At 38.6% G+C, this 25781-nt stretch overlaps 1 protein-coding gene across 1 annotated transcript in view; it reads right to left on the bottom strand.

The window, feature by feature from the left end:
• The window catches only part of LOC139942895 (plexin-A4-like), a 51438-nt gene that overhangs the window by 4912 nt on the left and 20745 nt on the right, over nt 1-25781 (bottom strand). Inside the window, 18 exon segments of the mRNA XM_071939703.1 lie at nt 622-758; nt 1579-1741; nt 3488-3588; nt 4556-4740; nt 5069-5152; nt 5804-5974; nt 6302-6509; nt 7332-7472; nt 8622-8840; nt 9700-9811; nt 10489-10653; nt 12303-12442; nt 16184-16304; nt 16910-17064; nt 20109-20290; nt 21575-21686; nt 22385-22480; nt 24386-24520. Of these exon segments, the coding sequence (XP_071795804.1) occupies nt 622-758; nt 1579-1741; nt 3488-3588; nt 4556-4740; nt 5069-5152; nt 5804-5974; nt 6302-6509; nt 7332-7472; nt 8622-8840; nt 9700-9811; nt 10489-10653; nt 12303-12442; nt 16184-16304; nt 16910-17064; nt 20109-20290; nt 21575-21686; nt 22385-22480; nt 24386-24520 (2627 nt within the window).

The raw sequence follows: 25781 nt of genomic DNA, 5'->3' as shown, positions 1-25781 counted from the left end.
CAGCAGCTACAACATCAGCATCAAACAACACAACGACAAACAACAACAATCACACTGTAGCAGTGACAGCAGCCAGCACACATCACAACAGCAGCAGCAAACAACACAACGACAAACAACAATCACACTGTAGCAGTGACAGCAGCCAGCACACATCACAACAGCAGCTAAAACAGCAGCAGCAAACAACACAACGACAAATAACAACAACAATCACACTGTAGCAGTGACAGCAGCCAGCACACATCACAACAGCAGCAACAGAAGTAACAAACTTGATTTACAGTAGAGATCGTGGTTGTTTATCTGCATCAGCCACGAAAACACCCAACAGATTAGCTACCACGCGCCTAACTCGCAATTAATAGACGGAGGTTAATCTATTTCGGGCAATGGGATACTTTAGGACGCTAGGTGGCAGCAGACTTACCTGGTAAATTACCATTGTTTATGTAGTTCTAAGCGTGCGCACACGACCGATAACAATGCATTTACCTGTTAAGTCTGCTGCCACCGATTAGCCGCCCAAAATTCTCCAATAATGTGTTGGCTATCGGGTAGACTAAATACCGCGATCGCAGACTTGGAAGCTAGTCTATAATAAGTATTTACTCGACTCACATCTTCCTGTGGCAGAACTTTGGTGCTCCCATGCGCTGGCCGCGTTTCAGATAGTCGTACACCTCTCTGTTTGGTATACCTGGATACGGCACCAGACCTCCTGAAAACAACTCCCATAGCAGTACGCCGTACGACCACTGAGGAACGAAAACAAATGCACATTTCAGCCCTTTGTGAAACAAATAATACAAATTTATTCGATGTGCTCCTCAACAAAATGAATATGATAGCGTGAAAAGTTCCTCTGTGTTGGTGGCTAGACACAATTTTGGTTTAACTCTTGATCACAACACTGACAATAATTTCATTCCTGGAATTTTCGACCGACACTTCACGTGTCCGCAAGGTCACGGCTTCAACATCCGCGTCACCCTGCTCATGAAGACCAAAGTGTTGGTCAAAAATTTCAGGTATGACATTATTTTCAGTGTGGTGATCAAGAGTTGCCATTGGACCCTCTCGGTAAACAGTATTGTCCCCGTTATTTTCTCCCGACTGCGATGACCGATGTAGCCTAAATTTTCACAGGTTTGTTATTTTATAAATAAGTTGTGATACACGAAGTGTAGGCCTTGGACAATGCTGTTTACCGAAATGATTTGTGTACTTTTTCAAAATGTCCATAGATTTTCATTAAACTTGCAGGGTTTGAAGATAATGATAATGGAAAGCTTCCCTTGAAATATTACTTACTGCGGTGCTGTAGTTTTTGAGAAATGGGTAAAACAATGTTTTCATGAAAATACGTTTGTAAATGCTTAAAATAATGTTCGTCTCATGAGACGAAAATTATGTTCATGACATCGTTTTACTCTATTGCACCTCAGCGCGTAATATTTTCCGAGAAGCTTTCGTGTAAATCTGTGGACTTTGTGTTTTTTTGTCCTACCAAAAGGAAAACATACTACCTTCAGGTCTATTTTCACTGGTTTCCGAACTGAACTTGAGTTTACATACCACATCTGTCTTAGTGTTATACACTCGGCGTTCCATAGATTCTAGAGCCATCCATTTGATTGGTAGCTTGGCCTGTTTATCATTACTGGTGTAGTAATCCTCCTCAGCTAGATCACGTGACAGTCCAAAATCTCCTACCTTCACTACAAGTTTCTCATCAACTCTTATACAAGAACAGCATACAATATTTCAGTTATTACAGTATACAGTTATTTGTCGAAAATAAACTCAGGCATAATATACCATGCAAGGATTTGGCCACAAATGCCACAAACTCAGTTGCCCCCAGTCTTGGCCTTGGTGCCTCTTTAAAAATTCAAATGTTCAAATTTTCTAATGGAATAGCCCTTTGCAAAATAAAAGTGGCCCCGCCCTTTCAAAGAAGAAATTGCAGGCATGATACACTATTCCCAAGCTACGCTAGAGCACATAGACCCGTACATATACAGCTCTATCAATTCGAGTACATAATGTTTCAAGGGAGGTTTTCTACCATGACCAGGGCCCAATTTCATAGAGCTGTTAAGCACGACAATTGAATTGCTTAGCATGAAACTTCTTCCCCGATAAAAACAGGACTACGAACCAAATTTTCATGTATTGATTGTTACTGGTGTTCAGCTGTTGTTTGCTTTTCCTGAAATTCCCGTGGTCATTAGTTGGTTGGTAGTCATGTAATTATCAAGGAAGAAACTTCATGCTAAGCAAAGTTTTAAGGTAAGCAGTTCTATGAAATTAGGCCCAGGTGAATTTGTTGTGTGCTAATCTGTGAACATTATAATTTCAGTGCTGCCAATGTTTTACACATTCTTTATAATTATGTTAACACCTTTAAGTACTGAGTGGTCAAAAAGAACACAAAAGAGGCTATCAACCAAACAAATACTTTAGACTTGCATTTTTGTGTGACTGTTTCCCGTCCCAGATTTTGCTTAGCAAAGAAATGCGTCTCTTTCTACTTAAAAGCTTTTTGAAATTGGGCCCTTTTTATCACCATGCGGACCGGCTCATCGCACTACTTCTGAGCAGCAGCTTCTATACTGCCAAAAATATGACTATGGTGGGGGCATTTTGCAATGACTTCTATTGCTACTCTCACGAATGTTTGAAATTCGCGACGAATTCGCCCAAAAGTTGCGACTTAGTAGTGAATATGTTCTCGGTCGTCCTTAAACATCTCCTTACTAATATCTTACGCATAATACGCACGCTTTACCAACAGTACCAATGGCTTACCAAATGCTTACGCAAATCGATGGCGAATTACCGTCTTCACAACGTTCGCTGAATGTACGGAAGCGCTTCGTATTGCTGCTCTCACAGAATGGCGAATGTTCTTGCGAAGATGAATATTTGAACTGCGCGTAGAATTAGTCCAAAATGGCGGTTGGGTAGTGAATATTTCATCTCGGTCTCACCCCTTGTTCGTCCTCGGTCGGCCCTCTCCTTACCAATATCTCACGAGTATATTACGAATGTTTACCAACGCTTGCCAATGCCTTTACGAACGTTGCAAACGCTTACGCACGCTCTACCAACAAACCGGTTTGTAAGGTGAGCGATCGACGTAAGGAGGTGGGGAATAATTTGTGAACTTTCAGAATTTGTTCCCAACGCTAACAAAGACACGGCGAATGCTGCGAAGTTTGAGCGATTGTCGAATATGTCCTTCCGATAGCATATTCGTCAGCATATTCGCCGTGTGAGAGCAACATAAAGTGACCAATCTTCGCAAGTAGATGGAGAATGAATTGTCAACGTAGTGAATTTGTGGTGAATGTTGCGAAGTTTGAGCGATTGTTAAATATTTCCGTTCGTAAGCACATTCGCTAGCATATTCTCCCTAGTGTGAGAGTAGCATAATAGAGTATTTCAATGTTTATGCTGCTGAACAACTAATTATTCTTACAGGCAATTTCTCGCAGCTAAATCCCGATGAACAAACTTCCTATCTGCTAGGTACTCCATTCCTAGAGCGACGTGTTGGGCGAACTTCAAAACCGTCAATGCCTTCAAATAATGCAAACCAAAACGAATCCTGATTCAGGGCATAATATTATAGCAAGGGGGCGATGTGTTCTTACGTCGTCAATATAGGTCATAACAGACAAGGGGTGGATTTCACCAAGGTAGTCCTAACTTAGGACTAGTCCCACGCAATGCTAAGAGATAGGACTGATCCTAAGTTAGGACCAGTAACTCATCCTAACTTAGGACTGGTCCTATCTTTTAGCATTGCCTAGGACTAGTCCTAAGTTAGGACTACCTTTGTGAAATCCACCCAAGGAACGGGTGTTAGGTTGCGTCAATACTCAGGTTCTATTCACGTGGTTAAAAAAGCAAAACAACAGAGCTCTCGTACAACGAGATCTCGCGTGAAACAATGACATCATATTCTATAAATAGATCACTGAGTCTGCATACACTACAGGTGAAACATATGTTCTCAGCCAAACAAACAAAAAACCATTGGTTGGATTTGTGCAATAATTTTCATTTCTAGACACTGGACTATATTGGTAATTGTCAAAGACTAGCCTTAACAGTTGGTGTATATCAACATATGCATAAAATAACAAACCTGTGAAAATTTGAGCTCAATCGGTCGTCGAAGTTGCGAGATAAATATGGCACAAAAACACCCTTGTCACACGAAGCTTCGTGCTTTCAGATGCTTGATTTCGAGACCTCAAATTCTAAATCTGAGGTCCCGAAATCAAATTCGCGGAAAATTACTTCTTTCTCGAAAACTACGTCACTTCAGAGAGAGCCTATTCTCACAATGTTTTATACTATCAACCTCTCCCCATTACTCGTTACCAAGTAAGGTTGTATGTTCGAACGTGTTGTAGCCGCGTTCTTCAGCTCTTAGCTGCGAGTAAGGATGATTAGTCCCCCAAATTATTGTTATTATTATTATTATTATGAATAAAGAGTCTACTCACAACCCGTACTGGAAAGACAATAAAGAAATTACCTCAGGTTTGTACTTCTCAAGATAACACTTGAGATCACCATTTCCCATGAAAGGAAGTACGATCAGCGGTTGACCTTCTGGGTCAAAGGTTAGTCCGATGAGCCCAAGCACATTAGGATGGTCAAAATTCTTCATTTTTAGGCCTTCTTCCAAAAATTTGATGACGTTGCCGGGGTCATCGACATCTATGAGAAGTGGGTGGATGAGTAAAAATGATTATTAACGCAAAACTTGTTAATTTGTCTTTATGTTTTCAAATAACTTTGGTGATAATGAAGAACAGGAACACATAAAGGCAACCACTGGACACGTTTGGTACATGTCAAAGACCAGTATTCTCATTTGGTGTATCCAAACATATGCATACAATAACAAACCTGTGGAAACTTTGGCTCAACTGGTCATCGAATTTGCAAGTTAGAGAATAATGACAGAAAAACCCTTGTTGCGCATATTTTTTTTTGCTTTTAGATGTCTACAAAAATTACTCAATCGGGCCTAAAGTACATTCACCTGATGCCGTTTTAACAGTGACTGTGCGATGTGGCCCGGTGGGGCTGTCTCTGAGTACAGCTTTGAACACTTTTCCAAAAGCACCTTTAAATTAAAGAGATGAGAAAAAAAAAAAAAAAAAAAAAAAAAAAACATAAGATTGTGATTCAAAATAAATAATGTCTACGTCTTAGCTATACTCATACAGACTCACACATTACTTTTTATTGACAGAACGGTAAAGAAATGTAAATGGGTAGCTGCGAGGGTAGACGTTGATAGTGTGAATGAATAAAGCCTTTGGAGCGATACAAAGAGTTGCCCATGTTGTATAATCCCATGGGAGCCGAGAAACATTAACAAGGGATGTTACTGGCCGTATGACCCAGGCACTAATGTAAAGCGCATTGATAAGGTTCTTTCTGAAATGCGCTATATAAGAATTAGTAGGATTTGAAACCTTGCATGGTGGAAATAAGATATAAAGGAGTTTGCGGTAACACCATGTAATGACTTTCTCTAAATGAGTTGGGGTGGTTCTATACGGTTCTTTTCAGGAGCACCCCAACTCATTTAGAGAAAGTCAATACATGGTGTTACCGCAAACTCTTCTATATAAGAATTGTTATTATTATTAATATTAATATTGGTCACAGTATTTATCAGTTGATATCACTACATCTAAGCAGCTGAAACAAACAACCTCGTTTCCATGTATTGCAACCTGTGATATACATATTTTTTTACAAAGCTTACCCTGACCGAGTAATATACCGATGTCCAACTGGTTGAATGTAATTTGCACATCTTCGGGAACGATGTTGACACTGTTGTTGAGAACGACTGGTTGCTGTGAAGATTTTATAGAATGCGGAGTTTCAGTACTCGGTGATGCCTGTTCATTAGCTGCGGCCATGTTAAGAATCTCTGCGTGATATCCAATTCAGAAATGTAATAGTTATGCCACTTGAGGAACAGAGCAGCACAAACGTAGTTTTGTTTCTTTATTGTTTTAAATACACTTTCAAATACAACCAAATTGAAAGGTGGTAGAAATGATGATATACATGGCCCTTTTCGAATGCACGGCTTCGGCTCCAGGTTCGGCTCAGGCTAGCTTGGCCCCGCGAATGTTTTGACAATTTGCGCGTGCTTTGCGTACGCGTTTAGAGAAGACGGAGCCTGAAGCCGAATCCAAAGCCGAAGCCATGGTTTCAAAAAGGGCCTTTTTTTGTGGGGGAAAAAAACTTGTACCTTCGTGAAAATGTCTGATGCGGGTTAACAGACGCTCATGACGACCCTTCAAATGTTTCCTTTGTTTGAAATACATGGCAACTAAGATCACAGACAGGAGGAGTAAGGCTATGGCCACAGATGAGATGATAACTAATGGCAGTGTTACACCGTCTGCAGGAAAGGTCACCTCACCAATGTCAAAGGTTAAGTTTCCGTACCATCTAACCTAAGAAACACATCAAGGGTGGAGACCATTAACGGCACTGGACACTATTGGTAATTACTCAAAATATATATTAGCATACAAACTTACTTGGTAACGAGTAACGGGGAGAAAAAACGGCTCCCACTGAAGTAACGTAGTTTCGAGACCTTAGAACTAGATTTTAAGGTCTCAAAATCAAGCATCTGAAAGCATACAACTTCGTGTGACACAGGTTTTCACAGGTTTGTTATTTTATGCACATGATCAGATCTACCAAGTGAGAAAACTGGTCTTTGATAATTACCAATAGTTTCCAGTGTCTTTAAATGAAAAAAGTTGTGATATACAGCCGTCGATTCCACCACACTCTTCCTAACTTTATGATCAATCTACCTAGCGTTCCAAATTCTCCCATTAGCTACACAGACCATAGAACATCCAATACAGAACCAAATAAATTGTACAAACAATATTACGTACAGAGTGAGATCAATTCTGAATGCAAAGATTGTTGAGGTAAAATCACGCGCAAAGGAGAAGGTATCAACATATGCTGAAGCTTGAAACTAAAACATCGAAATAAAATAAAAAATCAGAAATAAATCTTCAACAAATTAAATAAAAACCATCAACATCTACTCAGGATTCTTGTAAAGTTGTAGCATCCGTAGAAAGTTAGGAAAGGCATAACATAACTTAATTGTTTTTTCTCATATTTCTGAACTAAGTTACAATTATTATGCACAAAACCCCATTATGACTGCACTCACTGAGCCACGATTGCGCGTTAAAAAACAGGGGTGCTTTCTAGGGTTAACATACTTCAACAACGACTATTCTTACCATAGCACTATTTGAACCTGGTCGCTCCATGGGTAGTGTACAAAAGAGAATGATACTACCCAGCTCTGTCACTGTGCAGTTTTTGTCGCCAACGGTGACCCACACTTCGGACTTATCGGTTGCCAACTCCAGCCTCTTCCCCTAAAATAATAATAACAATTACACAGCATTTACAAAGGCGCACTAAATATGGTGTAAAACCATTCAAAGGAGCCGGTTAAGATGGAAAAGAGGGAATTCTCAAGTGGTATGGAAAGCAAGTGTGAACAGTTGTGTCTTAAGTTGCTGTTTAAAGATGAAGAGGTTCAACATCAATTACCATAACAATATGTATTGTATTGATGGTTAAGGAAAATAGTAGAAAACATCCCTTGAACAAGTTTTATCCGAAATGTCAAAGTTGATGAGAAATAAATAAAGCCATCTTTCCGTTTGGAGTTTATCGCTTAGTGAGCATTTCATTCATTTTTATTTTAAATCGGCGGATCGTTGGTTCGAATTCGTTGTTCAACCCCAAAAATCAAAATTATATAAATAAAGGTCTAAATACAGTGAATGGTGTTTGAAGCTTTGCATGGTGTGGAGAATAAGAGTTACTATAAATATAAATATTAATAGTAAACTAGGGGGTACAACCATGGGTAAAATCTTTTTTGGAGGAGTGGTGGCTCTGAAAAGAGCTGGTTTGGTCTCGACGTTTCGAACAGTATACGGTCAATTTCGGCAAATGAGCAGTCAATTTAACCACCAAGCTATTCTATTTCGCGCGAAATCGAATGCTATTGAAAAGGGTCATTCGATTTTGTTTTATGATTAGTACCAAATGTAATGTTGCGTCATTCGATTTAACAAAACAATCATTCAATGTAACGATATTTATCAAAGCAGCATTCAAATTCTTAGACGCTTCTTGGGGCGTGTGTGTCACGAAAAAGAATGACAGTACGCTAAATCGAACAGTATACGGTCAATTTCGGCAAATGAGCAGCCAATTTAACCACCAAGAGTATACTCTGCTCGTCTTCAGGCGAATGCTTGACCACTGGTGATGTGGAACTCAAGTATGGCTGGAGGGAGACGAGCAGAGTATACTGTTCGAAACGTCGAGACCAAACCGGCTCTTTTCAGAGCCACCACTCCTTCAAAAGAGATTTTACCCATGGTTGTACCCGCAAGTTTACTATTAATATTTTGTTTTATAGTTACTCTTAGTCTAAATACAGATTTCTTCAACCAATCCTTTATAATGGTGTGTATAAGTAGGGGAAATTTATGAAAGGGGACACCTACTTTAATTTGAAGCGAATATTTATCCGAGACCTCAAGATCTTCGTTATTGTCAAAAGTTGGATCCAAGCAATAGCTGAATTCTGTTGTCTCTAAGAGCATTTCAAATCCATCCAACTGAAACCCAACAGTGACGTCAGTACATGATAACGTCATCGTATCAGGTAGCTTAATGGCCGGGGACGTGCAAACCACGATCGAATCATTATGCGTCTCACAGGACTATGGTGTAGAAACAAAATGGCCGTTATCACAATGGGATATTGTTGGGACGCTTGGTGGCCGCAGACTTACTAGGTAAAACCCATTTTTCTCGGTCATATGCGCACGCTCAGAACTACGTAAACAATGGAAATTTACCTGGTAAGTCTGCTGCCGCCACCTTGCGTCAAAAAGTTTCTATTCGAGGGTAAAGACCTTTCTTTTGTTGATAAACAAACCGCCTTGCATTGTCGGCCGATTGTTAGTAAAACACTCAATCGTATCTACATATGTTTCAACCAAATTCAACATTTTCGACAAACTTTCAATTAATAAAATACCTCACATAGTTATTTGTTTAGTTTTGAACAAAATCAACACAATTTTTGAATAATTTGGTAACATTGTTACAAACAGTACCGATTTGTTTTTGATTTGCATTGAAGGCTTTCCATAGATTTTCAACGTGGGTTGGCAAAAACTCGGACTGTTACGTTGCAAAAGAAAGGTCTATATACGTTTAGTAAACTCTAAAAGAAAAAAATGGAAATAACAACTATTGGTAAGAAGCTTACAGCAGCTTTCAATTAGTAAAAAAAAAAAACATGTTGAGAAACGTTTCACCTCGAAGTTATGCAGTTATGTAAAATAATATATAAGTTTTTGTGCACAAACATTTGAAACTTAAAAGCGTTACTGCGGTAACGCTTCTCAGATTGCGTATTCCTATAGGGGACCAAATTCTTCCTGAATGGACATATTATTCTCAATTTATACGATAAATCCCAAAACTCTCGGGCTTCAAAAAAAAAAAAATAGGTAAAAGTAATGCTTTTGAACTAATGCCGCTAAAAATAGGGATCATCAATATTTGACTTACTTCTTCAAACATGTTGTCCATCCCTTTATCGTTTACGTATTTGTGATGGACAAACATCGTAGCTCTACTCACGGATAGACCAGTTCCTTAAACCGTAAGTTTCCGTCCACCGCTGTCAAATAAAAAAATAGATATATGTATTAATTTGTTTAACTATTGGCAAAATGTGGGTTGTTGAGCGGGCCCCTTCAGCTTGGCCCCTTTATATAATTGATATGATAGGATGAAGCCGATGGCGACCATATGGTGTTAACGTGACTGTTGTATGTCCTTTTTTTTACCCCATGGTAAACATGATGATTTGTCCTTAGGGTGGGACGTAAAGCCGTTGACAACGTGTGTTGCGTAACACGCACGAAAAAGAACCCAGTTCACTTATCGAAAAGAGAATGGATTCGCACCGGTGTTTCTGGTTTGATTAGCTGCACATTGCGCCATGTCACCTTGTAAACTATTGCATTGTACTAAAAGTATTAGGGCCCTTTTCGAAACCACGGCTTCGACTTTGGATTGGGCCTCCAGCTCCGCCCTCTTGTACGGAGCCCTAAGCGCGTACGAAAAGAAAACAAACACGCGCAATATTGTCAAAACAACCGCGGGGCCAAGCTAGTCTGAGCCAAATCCAAAGCCGAAGCCGTGGTTTCGAAAAGGGCCCATGTCTCATAATTCAAACGTACTACACACTAGTTGCAGGAAATACTGTAGTTACAGCGTCAGGAGCGTCACTGTGTAACGGTTATGCGCGCTATATAAGAAGCCACTATTATTATCATTATTAAACAAACTTACGACTTGATGCTCCTCCTGGGCTGTATGTCAATTACATCAGGATTGGGTTGAAAAGTAAAGTTTTCAGTTGAACTCCTCAGAGCACCGTCAAATGAAACAGTGATGCGACCAGTTTTACCCACCGTGGAGGCAGCGGTGAAACACACAATAGCCGTGTTGGTATGCCTATCATAAAAACAAAACAAAACACAAGTACCTCTTTTGATTACAGTGGTCATGTCGTTTTTTGAAACACAATTATTTCATCTTTGTAAGGTGATTCGATTCATTTGGCCCATCCGATACTGCATCGAACAACCAGTGTAGAAGATGTTAAATAACGAAAAAGAAAAATACAACATCGTTACCTACAAGGAGTAGTTCACCCAATATGAAGTAGTTGTCATACTCGTCATGGAAAACAGTACAAAATGATAAATGATCAGTAGATAGAAAGGTAACGAAATCAAAAGTACATAAGTAAGTAAACAAAAATACTATGGTGTTAAAGCAAATAAAACTTAAAGGCAGTGGACACTATTGGTGATTTTCCATATTATAATTATCAGCACAAAACCTCACTTGGTAACGAGTAATGTGGAGAGGTTGGTAGTAACAAACATTGTGACGGCTCCCTATGAAGTGACGTAGTTTTCGAGAAAGAAGTAATTTTCCACAAAATTGTTTTCGGGACCTCAAGTTTAGAATTTGAGGTCTCGAAATCAATCATCTGAAAGCACACAACTTCGTGTGACAAAGGTGTTTTTTTCTTTCATAGTATCTCGCAACTCCGACGACCAATCGAGCTCAAGTTTTCACAGGTTTGTTATTTCAGCATCTGTTGAGACACACCAAGTACGATGACTGGCCTTTGACAATTACCAATAGTGTCCAGTGTATTTAAGTAACTTGGAATTAACTATGTACAAGAGAGGAGCAAAAGCATGGGGTTCCTTAGAGTAAGCAGAGGCTTGTGGAAAACATCCTTTATACAGCAAACAAACAAACAAACCACCAAACAACGAGGACGAAACAGAGTATACTGTTCGAAACGTCGAGACCAATACGGCTCTTTTCAGAGCCCACACCCACTCATAATATCTTATAAGATATTTAGACATGGTTGTACCCACAAATTTACTATTATACACATAATTGACTGGCAATGATTTAACTAGTAACTGAGATAACTATTCCCCCGATTGACTTTGATTGACCAAAATTGCGACCTTTTTCCAGAGGCCGAATGGCCGAGGGAAATAGGCCCCTACTCTGGTCACTCACAGGCCCGAGGGGGAGTAGACGTACACTAGTTACCGAATTCTTCCAGTCAACAAGTGTTTTATAAAACAGCTCGGTCTTAAATGTGACACAAGAACATAAATCTTGAAGATAAAGGAAGTTTTGTAGTTGCTGTTCACGGCTCAAGTCAAGAGAGGGCGCCTTAACCGGGCACTATTTACAAAGACTAGTGCCCGCTCGGGAACTAGTTCCCGCAAAACACGCGCGCGCGATCACTACACTATAATTAGTTCATTACACGTGACCGTGTTTCAGCCAACCAGAAAACAGAACAAGCAAGAGGTCTTTTATAATTATATTTTTTTTTATAACACACGGGGGAATAGACGTACACTAGTTAACTCATTGCTAGTCAATAGTATGTGTAAAATAGTTTCTTCTTAAGGACAAGACAAAACGAACAATGACATTACAAAATACTGATGACAAAATACAAAGAATAAAATATCAGACTGAAGACGACAAAAGTAAATAGATAAGTATAGAAAAAGCTATGTTACAAAGTGAGAGAGGAGGACTTTTTCGTATCTTACCGAATGATTGCACATGATACATTGGTATCAATCATAGCTTGGACCTCGGTACCAGTGTCCATATTGACGCCGATGATGTTTATCAGAGTACCGCCAGCTTCAGGTCCAATTCTTGGATGGAAATTCATGATCATTGGATCCTACCATCAAATCGAGAAAGTCAAAAAGGTAATGAGGTAAACCGCTACACATAGAAACCCTTTCCCCCCATAATGTCATAACACTCGTCTATAGCAACTGACAAAACTGAAGCCCATCTGGAATGACAGGAACATCAAGCTCAGCTCAAAAGTCAGACTGATGCGCTCGTTGGTCATCTCCGTCTTCCTCTATGCCTGTGGGACCTAGGCACAGTTTCATGTAGCAAAAAAATGTGCTTAAGCAAAAAAATAGTTTGCTTAATTTACACATGTTACTGGGCAAATTTTCATGCCATATGCATTGCTTGTGACTGGTGTTTAGCTGTTGTTTACTTAGCATAACGATTGAGAGGAGTCTTGGCCAGTTAACTGATTTTACTAAGCAAGGATTTTCTTGCTTAATCACAACTTTGTGCTTAAGCAGCTCCATGAAATTGGGCCCTGGACTCTAAGAGCCGCTTTAGAGAAGATAATATAGGCCATATAAATGAGATGCTACAGGAAGATTCTTTGCATTTCCTACAAAGACCATATCACCAACGAGGAGGTACGGACCAGAATCAGGCAAGTCATTGGACCCTACGAAGATCTCCTGATCACTGTGAAAAAGAGTAAACTGAAGTGATATGGGCACATTTCACGATCATCGGGACTTGCTAAGACTATCCTGCAAGGCACTGTTTCATAGAGCTGCTAAGCACAACAATTTGCTTAGCATGAAGTTATTGCAATATAAAACATATGGAAATTTTGTTGGTAGTTCTGTTTTAATCAAGGAATAAATTTAATGCTAAGCAAATTTTCGTGCTTAGCAGCTCTATGAAACTTGGCCCTGGTAGATACATAGTAAGCGAATGAATACATGTGTAATTATTTCTCGTTTAAAAGCATCAACATTGATACCGCCCTCTACCAAAAAGGATTGATTAGACAAATTGAATAGAAAAGACTACCCTAACTTTCTTTATAGGTGTAGCAGTATGCCATGAGCAGACTGACTCAAGTCCAGTGTTTACTTCCCATAATGCAACGTATCACCTCATACATATGAAGAACTTTGGCCCCGTTTTGAGCAGATAATCCCTCACGCTGTGTGTGAGCTGACTGTGTAACGGCTCGAGTGCACAGCCAGGAATGGGACAATTCATTTAGATTTTAGGGGATCAAACTTCTAGACTTTGTAAGAAGTGGCAGGAAAGCACAAGGTTTATTTAAAACAAAACATTGCAGTTAGTAGGAGTTATAAATCATTTCATTGAAAGTCGCATATGTAGAGTAGATTACAGTTATTATACAGAAATATTGAACATAGTTTACATAAACAGTGACAAAAATTGTTTAATGTTACACAACAAACTTGATTCGTCAAGATATTTCTGTACACCATTTAACAAAAAAAGGACATGGGACCCTTCTACTAATGTGTTGAATGATAATTTTATGTAGTCCCATATTTTTTGGCATTTTTTTAACGAAGTATTAGCATTTTTGGCATGCCCACCACATATTCTGCAAAAAACACCCCTATTAACTAAATGTAGTAATCCAGCCACGTCGAGTGATTTTCGAGTCGAAGAAAAGCACAAAATTCCACGATTCAAATATACCTTTGGACATTAAAAACGCTACATTGTTGAACCGAAATGCTTCTTAGATATAAATTTATTGTTGAGGCATAAAGATCGATGGATTAAAACAGCAAAAAGCTTTGCCAAACGACGTATTCCGCTTCCGATTAAACGATGTTTGTGCTTCGCGCGGTTTGAAGAGGTCTAGCTTTCCGCCACATAACGCACTACCCATATGGCTCGTAGTCCAGACTCTGGTAGTGCAAGCTCTCTAACGGACTTCATGATTTGACACAAAAAGTGCCCCTTCTTGCAGTCCACCAATCACAAAACATGTTACATGGATGGAAAGCTTATTTTATCTAGTTTCATAAACCATGCGACTTCTGGTGGTGCGAGATTGCTAGCGAGTTTGCCATTGAATTTAGTGGGACAACCCCCGCATAGGAAACTGATTATTTTAGTCAAAATGCATCTTTTTCAACCAAAAAGTGCCCCTCTTTACTGGCTCTTGTTTATATAAAAAGTGTACTGTTTCGAAAGAGGAATATATATACTATACGATGCCGAGCGACTTTGTAAGTTTAACAAAATCACTTTTCTTAAACTGATGAAAATGTCTCCCGAGTGTGTGAATTTGAGGGGAATTTCCCGTGTTGAACGGGTCGCCGTGAAATGCGTTGAGCAGATGCACACTAGTTCTTCATATGAGATGGCCGCCCAAAAGTAACAGTTGATTCTCATTATCTGGAATAAACTCGACCTATTAACCATAACATGGGAAGTTGTATATTCTTACAATAGGAACTGACTAAACATTACACAACTAAAGAAATAAACTTTTTAACTGTTAAAGGTCTGTATTGTACTTGATTATCAACCAGATCGACCAAACTGTTAATTTTACACAGAAAATAGATAAATATCTTCATAGATGTACTTTTTGGAGGACAAAAAACACAATGTCCACAGATTTACACTAAACTCACACAGTTTGAAGATAATGATAGTAGAAACCTTCCCTGGAAATATAACTTGCTGAGGTGCCGTTTTTTTTGACAGATGAGTAAAACAATGTCATGAAAATAATTTTCGTCTGAAGGATCATGATACGAACATTATTTTAGCATGTAAAAACGAATTTGCTTTACGTTGTTTTACCCATTTCTCAATAAACTACAGCACCGCAGCAACTAATATTTTGAGGTAGGCTTCCTCATATCATTATCTTCAAACGGTGTTAGTTTAATGTTATTCTATGAAAAGTGTGTTTTGTGTAAAAAGTACCCAAATCCTTTTTAAAGCCATTATACACTTTCGGTACAGAAAAAAAAGTCCACTGATTTACAAATAACTTACAAGATTTACAGAAGGTAATGGTGAAAGACTTCTCTTGAAAAATTATTCCATGAAACGCTTTACTTTTTTGAGAAAACATTAAAACAATATCAATTCTCGATAGCGAGAATTACGGATTTATTTTAAACAAATGTCATGACACGGCGAAACGTGCGGAAACAAGGTAAGGTTTTCCCGCCATTTTCTCCCGACTCCGATGACCGATTGAGTCTAAATTTTCACAGGTTTGTTATTCTATATATAAATTGATGCTCAAGCGGTCATCGGAGTCGGAAGAAAATAACGGGAAAACCCACCCTTGTTTCCGCACGTTTCGCCGTGTCATGTGTTTCAAATAAATCCGTAATTATCGTATCGATAATTTGTATTGTTTAAATGTTTTCTCAAAAAGTACAGCATTTCATGAAATAAAATATCAAGGCAAGTCTCTCACCATTACCTTCTGTAAGCCCTCTAAGTTATTTGTAAATCCGTGAACCTTTTTTTGTTTTGTTCCAATGTTCAATTGCTTTAAATGAATCGTGTTGTTTCGGTGTGTATTTCAATGTTATTCCAGCCTCTCTCAAGATATATCGGGAATTTTAAAGTTTAAATATGAAACTGTTTTCCCCAAAATGTGCTTCTGTTTTTAAAATTAAAATAAAACTGTTCGATTTTATTGGAGTCTTTGGAACGCTTGGTGGCAGCAGACCAGGTAAATTTACATTGTTCACGTAGTTCTGAATATGCGCACATTTCCGAGAACAATGACTTGTACCTGCCACTAAGCGTCCCAAAAGTCTCCCATTGCTCGGCGTAAAAACTTGTGTTTTACCGTGTACGTGAAGTCCACTTTCCCCGTACTCTGCAGGGATGCGCCCCCGTCGACAGGAGCCACTGAGATGGTGACAGAGTGCGTACTATACTGACTCATTGGAGCTGTAAGACAGCTTACACTGTGTTGAAACAAAATATACATCACTATTGAATTTTCTTTCAATTTCAAATGTTAAAATACATTATCCAAAAGAGATAAGCGTCGATTCTGTGCTTACGGTTATAGCCGAACCATGAAACTATTGGGCCTTGGTGATGGTGGTGATTTGAGGATGAGGCCGTCACGGACACGTGCCGAATGAGCTAGAGTAGAGATTTATTTTGGGGCTTACATTATTTTATTCAAATTAAGTAGTTTTCTGTTTCTATAATTTAATTGTTAGAGACACTGGAAACTGTCGGTAGTCACTAAATTTACTTGTTAGCACAAAAACTTACTTGGTAACGAGCAATGGAGGGCACACAAAGTTGTGCAACGATGGTGCTTTTTCTTTCACTATTCTCTTGCAACTACGACGACCAATTTTGAGCAAATTGTTTACAGATTTATTATTGTAAGCATACGTTGGGATACACAATCTTTGACAATATTACCAAACATGTCATTAAGGACAAAACAACATCAACCCGACTAAAGCGCCTTGACTAAAGACTAGCATGAGCCGAATCCAAAGCCGAAGACGTGGTTTCGAAAAGAGCCTATTATTTTTAGATGGGTTATCACCTTTGACCAGTGATGTACTGATCTTCAAGTCCAGTCAGATCGCAAGGCTGCTGACCAACCATCACACCTCGGACGTCTTGAAATATGTGACCGATATTGGTTCCGATGACTTTAATAACGGTATTGCCTTCCATTGGACCAGATACAGGAACTACCTGAAATAACAATCATCATAACAGCTCATGATAACAGGGCCCAATTTCATAAAGCATGTAAGCACAAAAAAGTTGCTTAGCATGAAACCTCTTCCTTAATACAAACAAGACTAGTAGTATTGAAACTTTGCATGGTGGAAATACACCAAGTAATGACTATCTCTAATGAGTAGGGGTGGTTCTGAAAAGAACCGTTGGTTTAACTCGACGTTTCGATCAGTGTGCTCTGAAGACGACCAGAGCATACTGATCGAAACGTAGAGTTAAACCAACGGTTCTTTTCAGAACCACCCCAACTCATTATGGATAGTCATCACATGGTGTTACCGCAAACCTGTCCTTATAAAAACAAGATTACCAACCAAATTTTAATTTGTTGCATATTACTTGTTACTATCATTCAACTGTTGTTAGCTTATCCTGAAAATCATTTAGAAATTTGGTTGGTTATCCTGTTTTTATTAAGGAAGAGATTTCATGCTAAGCAAATTTGTGTGCTTACAGGGTTTATGAAATTGGGCCCAGTTGACAATGGGAGACTTTCGAGTTGAACAATAGGTGGCAGCAGACTAATTGTTTAGCTCGTTCTGAGCATGCTAATAATTGTGGCTTTGACAATGAAAAAAGGGCAATTTTTGCGTTACAACTATACGTGTTTCTAAGCTTGTGTATCAATGAGCACGTGGTAAACATGCTGAAGGACCCTTTAATTGCGTACAGACTCTATTGGTTGGTAAACGCCTTAAAGATGTGCACTAAGCAAACACACAATGTTATACACTCTAAGAACTAAATAGTTGAATCCAACACTTGCACGAGTTCGGTAAGTGACTACACTTTAAAAGTGTTGAATCTAGCATTTTATATGTTAAATCCAGCTTGTTAAAGTCACCTGGAAATATGTATATATTGTTTTAAACATTAGAGTATATGTTTCTGAACAATAACATATTTTTTTGAGTAATTGTTTTCAACAATTTATACGTTTAAAAAAATAAATAAAGTTGTGTCGGGTAACTACGCCTACCCCTTTTGTAACTTCAATCGAGGCAGACTTTGCCTTGATCGAACATCGAACACACGTACGGACGTACGAGTACATTCAAGTCCTAGCCGTAAGTTTGTACGTTTCGAAAAAGTTTTTTTCTTGCATTTTTCCAGCAATGTCTACCAGGTGTATTGCTGCATGGATGCAGCAAAACAAGTAAAGATGGGGTCAGTTTGCAAGTCTTTGCCAGCGCTGTGCAGCAAACACTTCGAGCCGTCGTCCTTCGAGAATCCGGAAAACACTACACATTTTGACACGAAGAGAAAAGTTCTTTTCTAAAACAAGACGCAATCCCAACAATTTGTCCAGCTAGTGGGAAAGTCGAAGAAGGTACCTGAAAGACGTAACAACCTCAATGAGCATTTGACTAACGTGAAACAAATCAGGTATTGTTTCAACTTTGAGGGCATGTTTTTAGCTTGCGCCAAGCGTCACTATCTTGTGTTGGCACTGCATGCGATTCATCGCGCCTCGATTGACGTCACGAACAGCGCCCTCTCGGGTCGGGCTTATTTTCAAATTTGTAAATAACATGGAAACTAATTTGTTTTAAATCGTATTTAATTGCTTATTTATATTCCACTCATCAAAACACATTATTCAGTGAAAAAGCTTCATTTTGACAAAATACCACTTCCAGGTGACTTTAAAGTATTTGGTCAACAATTTAATAACCAACGGGAATAACCACTAAAAACTAGTAACTTGTGATTGGTAATTCCCATTGCAGAAAATTAATGAATGTGTAAGGAAGAACATATTTTTTTCCTCCATGGATATGAACGCTTTGTATTGTGGCATTATGAAACAATACAACAAAACACAACAGTACAGACAAACATGTTGTTGGTGTATCGTATTATCACCATCAGCGCCTTGCCCGTGTGCGTGGGTGTGTGTGTGATCATAGTATTGTGTAGCAAGCAACACGCAACAGTTAATGCATAACTCATATATTTTTCTATGAAGAAAATCCCCGCAACAGCGCCCCCTATTGATTCTGCCGAAACTGAGCTGGAAAACGAATATCGCGAGCGGGTCACATTTTGGCTTAGGGCACATTTTGACCTCGCAATCACATTTCACATGGGGATTCGCAATCAAAACAACATTATATTCATACAATCATTGCTTGTCGATTGAAGGGAACATTGGGACACACCGGGCATGGTGTACACATTTAACTATTTGAACAGAATTGATCCGGAATTGGGTCCCAGTGGGCCAGACCCATTTTCTGGATCAGTTTGACCTGGAATCCGTGACAATGTGTTCCGGAATCCGACTCAAATCACCGCTTTTAAAGTCACCTGGAAGTGGTATTTTTTTCAAAATAAAGCTTTTGTCACTAATATATGTGTTTTGATGAGTGGAATGTGAATAAACAGTTAACTAAGTTTTTAAAAAATCAGTTCTTATGTTATTTACAAATTTAAGAGTAGACCCCGACCCGAGAGGGCGCTGTTCGTGACGTAAATCGAGGCAGACTTTGCCTGTAATGCGTAGAGTAAACACAATTGCAAAGTACATGTACGGACCAAGTCGTGAGTTTGTACGTTTCAAAACTTTTTTTTTTTTTTTTTTTTTTTTTTCCGGCAATGCCGACCAGGTGTATTGCTGCTGAATGCAGAAAAACACTTTTTGAAATGTATCAACTCACGACTTGGACGTACATGTACTTTCCACGTGTGTTTAATATACGCATTGCAGGCAAAGTCTGCCTCGTTTGACGTCACAAAAGGGGTAGGCGGAGTCAGCCCCCCCAACAACTTTATATATTTTTTAAACATATAAATCGTGACAAACAATTACTAAAAAAATTGTTTTATTGTTCGTAAGCATATACTCTTATGTTTGAAAGAAAAAAATATATATTTCCAGGTGACTTTAACCAAACTTCTGGTCAAAATGACCCAGAAATTGGTCTGGTCCCCTTGGACCAAAATCCCGGTCAATTCTGACCCGGGAGTTTTTAGAGTGTACGTCTTTTTCTTACCCTTTCTAAATATGGTGCCGGACACTGACCACCTGGTGCTAAAGCGCTGTTCAAACACACTGTGTTTTCTATGTTCGCACATTGGGTACCACACCAACGACATTTCAGTTCCGGTCTTGCAGTAACTACTGACAAACATCGACTGCAGTCCAGCCGATCTACATGGCATTTGTAAAGCGTAACTGCAAAAACGAATGACACATTTCTTGAAATACTCACTTCCACTGAATTGAGAATCTGTATAAATACATTGTTATATGTTTTTGTATTTAAAGCCATTATACACTTTCTGTAGTCCAAGTCCCACACTTTGTGTATCACAACTTATATATAAAATAACAAACCTGTAAAAATTTAGGCTCAATCGGTCATCGGAGTCGGGAGAAAATAACGGGAAAACCCACTTTTGCTTCCGCGCGTTTCGCCGTGTCATGACATGTGTTTAAAATTAATCCGTAATTCTCGCTATCGAGAATTGACATTGTTTTAATATTTGTTTTCACAAAGCAAAGCATTTCATGGAACAATATTTCAAGAGAAGTCTTTCACCATTACCTTCTGTAAACCCTGTAAATTATTTGTAAATCTGTGAATTTATTTTTTTATTTTTTTCTGTACCGAAAGTGTATAATGGCTTTAACTAAAGGCCAATGGCTGCCCATATAAGCCTTCCAAAATCATAAAATCTACGTGTTTCAGCAACACTCCCGAATTGATTGGAAAGAAACCTCAGAGGGGAAGTAACTGGGTGTTTAGCATTTCACCAGGAATATACAAATGCACTTAGTCAAACATTCTTCAGCGTTTGTGTATTCGCGCGAGAATTACACGGGCAAAGTAATTCGTCTTGCCAAAAATAGTAATTGACCCCAGGCTAAAAGGTAATTGGCCCGGGCAAAATGAGTAAATGGCCCGGTTAATAAATATATTGGCCCAGGCAAAATAGTAAATCGCCCAGGCAAAATTGTAATTCGACCGGGCAATAGTACTTGGCCTTTGCAAAATAGTAGTTTGCTTGGGCAAAATAATAATTGGCCCGGGCGAAATAGTAAATGAGCCGTGCACAAATTTAATTCGCCCGGACAAAGTAGTTATTCGCCCGGAAAAATGATTAGCCCTGGCAAAATAGTAGTTGGCTTGGGCAAAATAATAATTGGCCCAGGCGAAATAGTAAATGGGCCGTGCAAAAATTTAATTCGCCCGGACAAAGTAGTTATTCGCCCGGACAAGTTATTTGCCCTTGCAAAATAGTAGTTGGCTTCGGCAAAATAATAATTGGCCCGGGCGAAATAGTTAATGGGCCGTGCAAAAAATTAATTCGCCCGGACAAAGTAGTTATTCGCCCGGATAAAGTAGTTATTCGCCCGGATAAGTTATTTGCCCTGGCAAAATAGTAAATCCTATACAAAAAGCCTCCGTATAAAGGTATCCATTTTTGTGTACAACAAAATTGTATTTGTGCTCACCGTTAAATTTGTTGAAATCGTCCAGCTCGAAATCGTCCAGCTCCCGGTCATTGTTCCAACTTATTGACAGTTGCGCAACAAACTCTTTGACATCGTCCGCCTCATACGTGTACTTAAAAGGAAAACAAAAGGTGTTTTCAGAAATTGATCATCTGTGATCTTCTAGGTAAGAGTTGTGTTTATTATGTGTGTTAATTTTAATAATGTTAAATTTGGATCTGGGACAAATTAATATTATTACTTTTTGATTTGATTTGAGGGTATAACCCTGGAAAGCGCCCCCTATATATTGTCAACGTGCAATCGTAAATCAGTGAGAACACTCACAATGTGGCTCTGTGCATATTATACTAATATCGTTTAGAAATATGAAGACAAAAATGTGTGTATGCCTTCTCTTACTTTCCATGAATGCTATAAGAATCCTGAACAGATGTGGATGGTATTTACTTAACTTTGGAAGAACTAAATTGTTTTTCCTAACCCCATGCTAAATTGGGCGCCAAAGTCTGCGATTCCACTTTGAAGTGTTGACAGATGCCCCAGTACAGGATAGCAGGTCCAGTGGATTTGATTTCCAGATGTGGCAGATGATAAACCAATTGGTCAGTGAGAGCTGTCACAGTTGTGACTTGCTCGAGATACAATGAGTAGATCCTTATTAACGGTGCTTTAATACGAAATGGTTTAGACAAACAAAAACATGATCTAGCTGTTTGACATTAAATATGCGAAAAGAAATATGTTTGCACAGTCTGTAACGTGTTATTACTTAATTACTTATCCTTTTTAGCAACTTGTAATACTTACCGATCGACTATTACAAATAATGACGTCATATGATACTCTAGTAGCTTGGACGCTCTGTGTCAGGTTGTCAATTAACAAGGAACATTTATAGTTGAGCTAGCATGAAAAAGAATGAGCTATGAGAGTTACAACAGTAAAAAAAAAAGATGTTTCACTCGTGTATTGTCTCATCTAAAAAAAAAATGATTGTTTTACGTCAGACAATATAGGTCTCAAGATACAAGGATAGTACCTCAAGAAAGTTTGGGCGTATTTAAGTCATTGAGTTTACTAGAGAATAATAAACGAACAAAACACCATTGCATTACCTCTTTCTCAAAGACTACCTGACTTCGGAGGGAGCCGTTTCTCACAATGTTTTATATTTTCAACATCTTTCCAGTGCTCGTTACCAAGTAAGTTTGTATGCTTATTATTTGGAGAACCAATAGTGTCAATTGCCTTAAATAATTACAATATTTTGTTGCCTATTTTAATGCAAATATCAATAAAAGTAGATCAAGGCGCTTTGTAACATGATTATCACTGAACCAACTTTCTTAAAGACCTGCTCGAACGAAAATGTCAAGTCGTAAACTTTTCTGAATTTCTTTTCAACTGTTTTCAATGAAAAAAGAAATCGAGTCATATGATTATAAATAGATTTCAATTGTGAAAAAAAAAACATTTTGAATCTCCTTATCCATCGCTTTTCTTAAAGATTTGCGAAATTCTCCGTAACGCAATTACTCTCAAAACGTCACAGTTGGGAGCTCCACTTTTTAAAGCCGCTTTGTTGGAGCGTGGATGTAATACAAAGCAAACTCCCTCAAACGACGTCAAAGCATTGGCCTTTGACGCGCGCCGTCAACAGCAGAAGTGTTTTTAGTTTTTTCAAAACCTGTAGGTTGGTAGCTGTTTTTTTTTAATCGATTATTACGAAAAGTTTTAGTGTACACCATAATATCAAACATACATTAAAATGATGACCAAGTGCATTATAAACAAGTTAAAACAGCATTTACATTCAACACAATCCGCCCAAGTAGCTGTTTAACTCCGAGCATACATCCCCTATAGCTGCTTCACTTGGTGCTAAGAACACATCCTGTCTAGATATTATTTTTTTTTCTTTCTATGGGCTCTGAAAAAGGCTGGTCATAGAGAGAGCGCATTTCAAGTTCAATAAATTATTTGTTATTATAAGCCCTCCGTGGTTTATAATTTTAACTTTTCAGTCGGCGATTATTTACGACCTGAGCGTAATACCCGTTTCACATAATTATACTGACGCCACTCCAAACGTGAAATTAGATTAACTATTTATCATCAAAATAGTATGACATTTCAGTCAGAAATATTTAAAGGGACGTTTTCTATAGACCATTTAAGTTTCATATTAATCTGGCCAGGGTCTTCACAATTGTGCTTCCAACCGTTTATGTAATGTTCCTTTAAAAGCAGTGGACACTATTGGTATTTATTCAAAATAATTATTAGCATAAAACCTTTCTTGGTAACGAGTAATGTGCATTATGTTGAGATACACCAAGTGAGAAGACTATAGTCTTTGACAGTTCCCACTATTGTCAAGTGTCTTTAAAGACAGTAGACACTATTTGTATTTGTCAAAGACCAGATTTCTCACTTGGTGTATCTCATCATCTCACTTGGTGTATCTCATGCATAAAATAACAAATATGTGAAAATTTGAGCTCAATCGGTCGTCGATTTTGCGAGATAATAATGAAAGATAACACACCCTTGTCACACGGAGTTGTGTGCTTTCAGATGCTTGATTTCGAGACCTCAAATTCTAAACTTGAGGTCTCGAAATCAAATTCGTAGAAAATTACTTTTTTCTCGAAAACTACTCCACTTCAGAGGGAGCCGTTTCTCAGTGTTTTATACTATCAACAGCTCTCTATTAATCGATACCAAGTAAGGTTTTATGCTAATCAAATGTTTGAGTAATTACCAATAGTGTCCACTGCCTTTAAGTTATACCAAAATGTGACAAACCTCGTTGGAGTCTGGTATGTTGGAGACATTGACTTGTATTTCTTTTTGAATGTCGACTGGAACAAGAACCTCCCCATACTGCGGTTGTAGCTGAGGACAGAAGGTTGGTCCTCGGTTTGCTCCCCCAGCAGGATTCTAAAGTAGAGCCACATAAAACATAAAACAACGAGTGAAATTGTAGACACTTTTCACACGAGAGCCTAGTGTTCCAGCATTAGTGAAACTGTATAATTAACGGTGATTTAATCAACAAGTATCTGTATCAGTTGGGTAAATTGTTTTCAAATTGTTATCAAATTTAATCAAATTGTTATCATATTTTGTGCATATAGAGGACCAGATTTAGACTATTGAGTCACTCTAATTGCAAAAGTTTGTTTTATTGCTGATTATTGTTTATTGGGTGGTTATTGATGACATATCCAAAATCGGACAAGAGTTTCAAGCCAGAAGTGACCTAATTTGCATATTTAAATTAGGTGGTAATTAGCAATCTATAATGTCAATTATCTCTAAAACTACTCATTTTAAGGACAAGGTTTGTGTTAGAGGTGAATAGAAACCTGACCCTGGGAATGTAAATAAGTATGTCAAAGGTCAAGGGGTTAAACGTGCGTTTAATTGGTTTTCTCCACTCAAATGCATTGTACATGGTACCATGGCAGTGTAATAAATAATTAATGAATTCTTTGGGTTGAATGATTCCACCCTGTCCCATTTGACCTATATAGTCATCATCTAGATCAAAGGCCAATGGTCAACGTGTCAGCAAAATAAAAATACCACTGTAAAAAGACCACTTACTTGCGATGCGTCCTAAACGCCACAGCTTGTTTCAATGCAGTTTTAATAGCATCCGCATGTGCAGACTGGAGTGTATCATAAAATTTGCCAATGTACTTGCATTTTATGTTTGGTTTGTCATGGAACTCAGCAAGTTGTAAGAGGAAAGTCTTAGTCTGTCCTATAATGAAGCTCAGCTACTTATGGATGTCAAGAAAACACCGGGGCAATAGCTTATCTAATAACCTCCAAGGTAGTTTCTAAGTATAGCAAAATAACCATTTTACCTATGCTGGTAAATACGGTCACCTATTATGCTCAGTGGGAAAGTGTATGGTGGATGGTGCTCTACATGATACAATTCTTGTAAAGAAGATGGCCACACTACATCAGTATAGTTAACAGTGCTCTAAGGAATATAAATGAGGCATCAAAAAGGGAGGCACAAGTTGGGAGGAATGGGGGGGGGGGCAACACCTAAAAAGGTACCAGCTGGAGAGGCAACAATGAGGAGGCAACATAAGCGGAGGCAACAACAACATGGAGGCAACAACAGGCGGGCAACAACTAGACAACAAGGGAGACAAGGGTTGGGAGGTAACAACATGAGGCA

This window comes from Asterias amurensis, chromosome 10 (genome assembly GCF_032118995.1).
Source record: "Asterias amurensis chromosome 10, ASM3211899v1".
Classification (NCBI taxonomy): Eukaryota; Metazoa; Echinodermata; class Asteroidea; order Forcipulatida; family Asteriidae; genus Asterias; species Asterias amurensis.
The sequence above is the reverse complement of the archived record's forward strand: the minus strand, read 5'-3'. Positions and strand labels throughout refer to the sequence as shown.